The following is a 6,942-nucleotide window of genomic DNA, read 5'->3' as shown; positions in this document are numbered from 1 at the left end:
CAGCTCTGTACATCCTGCCACTCATGGGGGCTGCATGAGTGGGGCCAGCACTCCACCTTTTACTCTTCATCCATGCCTGTGGCATCCATCCCACAGCTCTTGCCCCCCAGTGGCCTGTGAGCTGGAGTTCTGGCTTCAGGCCAGGCACCTGGGGGCTGGGTGGGTGCCCCACAGAGGGTCGCTGGTGCCACCCATCCTCCCACCTGCCCCAGTGTCCTGCAGGCTGGACTGAGTAAGACTCAGTAGGCCCATGGCTGGCCTTCCTCAGTCCGAGTGACCATGGACAGGGACTTCCTGCTGTGCTCACACAGAGGACAGACTCTCATGGGCCCAAATTGCAGCTCTGGAGCTTTAGAGTTGGGGCATCCAGGGCCCCCTGAAGAGGAGGTGCCTGGGACCTGCATCTGTATCACAATGCTCGAGCAGTCGGGACCCAAGAGGACCTGGGCAGGAGGCAGCTGCAGAGCCCCGCTGGACTCTGAAGGAGGGCTGAGACATGCCCAGCGGCTCAGCATGAAGGCAGAGGCAGGTGCGTGCATGCATGACTGAGGCAAGAAAAAGACCATGAGTGCTGCCCTTGACCCAGGCCAGGGCTCCGGACATTAGCATCTCTTATTGGGGCTGTAGCTGGACAGTGTTCACCATGACCCACGAGCTCTGTACTTGGGGACAATGGCCCTTGTGATGGGTCATGGGGACCATTGAGTGCTGGGCCCCTCTCCACACTGTCGCCTTCCTCCCCAGCAACCTATGGGGTGTCCCCAGGCCCACTTGGCCCATGTGATCTGTGACCCCAGAGGTCCAGGTCAGAACTGCCAAATCTGCATTGCAGTTCTCAGGCACAAGTAAAGCTGTTTTGCTTTCACAGCTCTGCACCTGAACTGATGCCCTAGGGGCAGCAGCGTCCACTGAGGGTTATGGGCCCAGAGCCAGGAGGCTGGGCCTTAGCCCTGCCAAACACAGTCCTGGCCCAGGGTGTGTCCGTCAAGGCCCACAGCATAGGAGGAACTCCAGTCCCGCTCAAAGAGTTGCCGCAGCTGCTCCTGCACGGGGGGTGGCCCTGGTTGGGCTCGGGGGGCCTGCTGGTGGACCACTAGGCCCACCCCCGAGGTGCTGCTGAAGTAGTCTTCTGACCAGTTGGAGGTACCTGGGGAGGGGGGAAGGAAACACTGGGTCCCTGGGCACAGGTCCTGCAGCCTTGCCCCTACTGCAGCCACTCCTTGGGTTTGGAAACCCTCAAGAAGGTGCAGGAGGGCCAGCTAGCTCTCCACAAGGAGCGCTCCAGCCATGTCACATCAGGATGGGTGTCCTGACTCAGCCTTCTGGACCCCCGTGCTCAGGATTTCCCCACCCATTCCCCTGAAGCCCGGTGACAAATGGGCTGATCCAGGGTCCCCCAAATGCCTCTGGAGGCCCTATCCACCTTAGCAGCCTCTGCCCAGCACCCACAGGTCCCACAGCCACTCACCGATGTAGGCTGCCCTCTCTGTGACCATGTACTTGCTGTGGTTCACCCGGCTGAAAGGGATGCTGGAGTGATTCCCCACGGGCACAATGAACACTTTCTTCCGGGGCACAGTGAGAGGAACATGTCAGGCCAGGCTGGCAGAGGGAAGTCCACCTTTCCCCCAGACCACCTGAAGCCAGTCCTCACCACGTCCACTGAGATGCCGGCCGTGGGATTGCTGAAGGCCTGAAGTGACCGCAGGTACGGGAATATAGTGGGGTCAGTGTGCAGCCAGCAGCTGACCAGAAGGTGCACATGCACACCCCGGCCCAAGGCTGCCTCCCGCAGAGCATTGTCCAGCACTGGCCAGTACCTGGAGGGGCAAGAGTGCTGCAGGAGGGAGGGAGCTTGCCCAGGGGCTGCCAGTCCTCAGCATGGCCTCCACTTGGCAGGGCACACCTCCAGTCCAGTCCTACCTGGCAGGGTGGCTGAAGCGGGTGGTGGGGAAGTAGTCCATCACCGAGACATAGATGAAGTCCTGTGCACCCTTCATCACTGCCAGCACCGCATCCAGGTCCCGCGTGCGGCCTCGAGGACAGAGCGCAGGTGGCGAAGCCTGTGGAGGGAGTTGTCCTTGCAGGTACCACGCTGGCTCCCACCTTGACCCTGGGTGTCCTGAAGCAGAGGCCCAGCCGCATGCCACCCAAGAGGCCCTGTCTGTGTGTGGGCATGGGGCTGGTGGGCACTGGTGGGGCCTCCTAGTCTCCAAGCTGGGCTGACTGTCCCTCAACTGTCCTGTCCTGGGAAGTTGCCCGTTCCCTCCAGAGTGGAAGCCACGTGTGGGGTGTCCCATTGCAGTGCAGCCTCTGCCCTGGGTCAATCTCAGGCAGCCGAGGCACTGCTTGGTGTGCTCTGATTGGGGCTGTTGGTATCGACTTCCTCCCAAAGAATGAGGCATCTTGATTTGAGGGCCTCCCTGTCCTCTCCTAGGCCTAGCAGCACCTCCCAACCCTCACTCGCCTCGGCAGCCTGTTCCAAGACTCCGATGGACCCTCCACCTTCCTTCTGAATGTCTGTCTCCTGCTGCTGGTACCTGCTGGGACCCTCCTGGAGCTGAGCCCCAGCCCTGCCAGTGCCACCTGCCCCCCTGAAACCACAGCCCCAAGGCTCCTAGGACCAAGCAGCTGCTGCGGGCCCCCAGGGCTGGACCTCTGCAATGCCTCACCGAGAAGTAGGCTGTGGTGAGGAGGCCGCCAAAGAGGCCTCGGAAGGGCCGGAAGCGATTGATGTGGGATGAGAAGTTCCGAGGCCAGGTCTTAGGGATGATGGCGTGGGGCGCCCCCAGCACCCAGTAGGTCTGGAAAGTTTTTTCCAGGTCCTGGGCCAGGCTGCTGCAGTTGTAGATGATGGCGCCCAGCTCCTTCACCTGCAGGACCAGGGCCAGCAGTGGCAGCACTGTCTGTGAGGGTTGGGGTGGGGGCCAAGGCAGGGTGGGGGAGGGCACAGGACCCCATGGGTCCCTGTTGGTTCCACACATTGACTTCCAGGGATCACAGGAACACTTGGTTTTTACCCAAGCAACAGAAAGCATGTAAAGACAAGCAAGGGAAAAAAGGCCATTCGCAACTGTGCTGTGAAGCCATGACCACACTCACCGTGTTCATATTCTTCAACATTTTTTTTCTGGTGCCGGGGTTTGAAACCAGGTTGCACATGTTAAGTGCACGCTCCAGCACTAAGTGCACCCCAGCCCTCTGCCAGGTGCTGAGCTCATTGCTTCCTAAAAACAGGTGCATGCTTTGTGATCTGCGTGTGTCCCAGCGGGTGGGACGTGGGCACCAGGCCATGACCTTGTCCTTGAGTGTCACTCCATGCCACGACTGCAGGGCTGTGTAGAATCTCATAATCAGGGAGCTAGTCTTGGCCACAGGACAACATGACCGCAGGCTCCTCTGTGACCCTGACTTGCTCTGGGAGCATCAGGGAAAGGCCTTGGTAATGGGGCTCCTGGGACTCACCTGTGTCAGGGACCGCCAGTCCATGTTGGCGCTGCCCACATAGACGTGTTGCCCATCCACGACCCAGAACTTGGAATGCAGGACACCTCCGGTGAGCTGCTTCATGGGCACGTGTCGCACCTGGGCACCTGGGGGTGAAGGCAGAGTGGGGATGAGCTCTTGCTTGAGCCAGCTGTGTGCTGTGCCAGACTCTGAGCTCTTGTCCACTGAGCCAACGCAGTTATTTTCAGACCACTGTGCTGTGTGGAGGCTGTTGTGGTCATCCTTCACAAGTGAGGACCGTGAGGCCCTTTAGGAGGTTGTAAGGAGGTTGTGCTGCTGACCCTGCCCACCCTGAGTCTCCCCAGCTTGCAGGCAAGGCCCTGTGGAGAGAGACCCTCTGTGCTGCTCAGCACCCCTCAAGCCCAGCAGAGCCCCTGGAGGAACCTCAGGAACACGTACGTGGTAAACCCTTCCCACTCTGCCCTGCCACTCTGCTGCTCTTTCTCTGTCCCATGGTGCCAACAAGATGGCAGCGGGGCCCAGGTAGCGCAGACACCTACCATGGGCCAACAGCACCTGAAGGTCAGTGGAGTTCCTGGCTGGTGCCGAGCCGCTGGTGGCCACGGCCAGTGAGACATTCCTGGCCAGCACCTGCTGCATCTTCTGTAGAAGGATCTCTCCCTGCAAGGCAGGTGACTGTGAGTGGCAGCTCCTGGGCATCTCTGCCCTAGTGCACTCCTGCCCTTCGCCCTCTGCAGGCCCCTGGCTGCCAACAGCCCAGGGTCAGGCCAGGTGTCCACACAACCCTTGACCAGGTGTGGAACTGCATCCAAGTGGTCACCTTCTCAGAGCCCAGAGGGTTGTGCTCCTGCCCCTGGAGCCCCTGCTGTGCCAGCCCTACTCCATTCCCAGGAGCTCTGGACTGGTGGCTGGGCAGATGGGCAGGGACAGCCTGTAGCCTCAGAGCTGGAGGCAGGAACCAGGGACTCACCGGTCGGGAGGAGGAGTCATTGACCCCGATGTCAGGCCCTGTGAGGGACCAGTAGTAGGAGGCCACATGGATACTCTCCTGGGCGGTGTCCAGCAGCTGCAGCCAGGCGAGGGCCAGGGACTGGGCTGATGGGCTGCCAGCAGCATAAGGCAAGTCCTTGGGGAGGCTCTCAGCAAGGACAAGTCTGCAATGCAGGGGGCCAAGAAGGTGTGTGTGTAACCACAAGGCCATCAGCCAGCCTCCTCTGCCTGCTCCATCCCACTGCCCAGCACGGGGACTATCACCATGCAGTCCTGTGGCCTGAGCCCAGACAAGAGCATGAAGAACAGGCAGCTAAACCAACAGAGAAGGGCAGCGCTGAGCCCCCTGAGCTCTGGAAGTGGTGACGTCAGGAACTCTCCCTTCTGTGGCTGAGCAGAATGGTGAGGTTGTGGGGTACAGGACCCCGTGGCAGGGCAGGAGGGGTAAGAGGAGCTGTGGGACAGCAGCTTGGATAGCAGGACTGCAAAGGTGCCAAGCTCACCCAGCAGTGGATGGTGCTCACCATCCTTGGCCAGATCTCCAGTGGCAGCTCTGGTTTGTACAAGTGGCACCCCAAGTCTGCACCACTCTTAGACCCAACTCTAGGTAGACAGCCCAACTGCCCCCTGACCTGCATCATCCTGCAGGTGCTGGTGAGGGGTGATGCCAGCCAGGGACCCAAGGGTGGATGGCAGACAGCACCCAGCTGAGCCCTGCCCGCCCCACAGCCCACACTCACTCACCGGCAGGAGTCCCTCTGCAGCTGAGCCTCCCTGCCCAGGGCCTCCCAGGACCTGAGGTTCTCTTCCTTGTGGTACAGCTGGCAGCAGGCAGGAGGAGGGGACACTCGCACCAGGAAGTAGGTGACAGTCACAAGGCCCAGCCCTAGTATGGCCAGCAGCCCCAGCACCTACAGGAGATAGTATCAGCAAGGGTCCAGAGGCCCAGCTGGGCTTAGGGTGCTGAGGGAGAGGGCAGAAGGATGCAGAGGGGCCCAGGCCTCCAGCTGGGGCGACTGGCTGTTCTCAGGCCCACCCCCCTGCAGAAGCACACAACCAAGTCTGCAGCGGGCTGGGTGGGCTTGGGGCCCCCGACCACCACCTCGGGGCTGATTTTGTCCTCTCCACTGCAGCCTGGGGAGTTACAAGCTTATGAAAACGTTGAGTTTTAAAAATCATTGCAATTGGGACTTGGGCTAGAACTTGTTCTGACCGCTGAGTCCACAGACCCCTCTCAGGCTCAGGCCTACCGTGCCGACTCTGCCCAGCAGGCTGTGGGGCAACATGGAGCAAGACCACCACCCTGGGGCCTCAGCCGCTCTGCATGGAGGAGTCAGCATCTGTGGGGAGTCGGGGTGCAGGCATCACAGGCAGCTCCGACCCACAGTGTCACCCTTCCCCATGGGGTTCCCCTGCAGCGCATCCTGGGTATGGGCCCAGCCCCCAGCTCCATGCAAAAACCTCAGGCAGGTAACGGCCTGTAGGGCCTCTTGGGGAGCACAGCTGACCCCTCAGTCTCCTGTCCCCTGTCTCAGTTCCTCATGCTAACCAAGACACAGAGTGGTCAGAAAGTACCAGTTCTGCTTTTGTGCTTAGTGCCTTCCCACTGGTGCAAGCAGCCACTTCCCTTTCAGCCTGGCCCTGCTCTGGCCTTTTGGCGGATGCTGTCTGAAAGACTGGGCACTGCTGCTAGGGCCAGGGCTTTCCCTCTGTGGCCAGTGAGGATAGGGCTTGTCTGTCTCCTGAGAAGGTCCTTACCTGGAGCTGGGAGCCAGGACAGCCTTGCCCCGGTGGCCCTGCTACCAGGGTTTTACTACAGAGCAGGGCTCTGGGCATTCTAAGGTCCTCTCCCTGGGCCCGGGGAAAGGCTACCCCTTGACCAGCACAGGCCCTGCTCCCTAGCTGTGATGTGGGGAGACTCCATGTTCTGGGCCTGGGAATTGCCAGAGGCTGAGACCCATGGATCCCTTGGGTGGGTGGTGTGGTCAGGCTGTGACCCAGGCCTGCAGGCCTCTGGGTGTCTCCCATTGCCCTTCCTGTGGAGACGCTGTCTAGGCTTAGCTGGGTGAGCCAGGGACCCCTCTGGGGCAGGGTACTGAGCCTCTCAGGCCCTGGGCTGGCAGCAATGGGACTCTGGGCATCTGAGGTCATGGCCAATGGTGCGAATGATGCTTCTGGTCTGCAGGTGTAGGGCCCAGCTGTCTGTACCAGGGGCAGCCGGCCTGGTTATCAGCTTGCTGGGGACTCAGGTGCCCCAGGAGCCCTGGCTGCATAGGCTGGGTACAGACAGGCACTGCAGGGCACTTTGTGAGCCCTGAGGCTTCTGGGGAGACGGGTTGTGGAGGTACACAGCAACCCCTTCCTACTGGCCCTCTCCCTCCTGGCCCTGGAGGACTGACACCTACCTCTGGGGGACCTGCCCTGGTGTCCGTCCTGGCTCTGGCTGCAGATTGTAGGCCTTTTGCTCTCCCGCAGTACTTGTGC

General features: G+C 60.9%; 1 protein-coding gene across 1 annotated transcript; it reads right to left on the bottom strand.

Annotated features, from left to right (window-relative positions):
- Positions 1 to 552: 552 nt before the first annotated feature.
- On the bottom strand, positions 553 to 6,942 carry Pld4 (phospholipase D family member 4). The gene is made up of 11 exons (XM_010607342.3): positions 6,864 to 6,942; positions 5,709 to 5,798; positions 5,203 to 5,369; positions 4,439 to 4,622; positions 4,008 to 4,128; positions 3,466 to 3,593; positions 2,673 to 2,873; positions 1,924 to 2,063; positions 1,655 to 1,820; positions 1,469 to 1,565; positions 553 to 1,147 (listed from the first exon to the last, which is right to left on the bottom strand). Exons 2-11 carry the CDS (start codon positions 5,796 to 5,798, stop codon positions 945 to 947), a joined length of 1,497 nt encoding a protein of 498 aa, XP_010605644.1. The 5' UTR covers positions 6,864 to 6,942; the 3' UTR covers positions 553 to 944.

Source organism: Fukomys damarensis, unplaced genomic scaffold, assembly GCF_012274545.1.
Source record: "Fukomys damarensis isolate Sample0158 unplaced genomic scaffold, DMR_v1.0_HiC HiC_scaffold_21, whole genome shotgun sequence".
Classification (NCBI taxonomy): domain Eukaryota; kingdom Metazoa; phylum Chordata; class Mammalia; order Rodentia; family Bathyergidae; genus Fukomys; species Fukomys damarensis.
The sequence above is the reverse complement of the archived record's forward strand: the minus strand, read 5'-3'. Positions and strand labels throughout refer to the sequence as shown.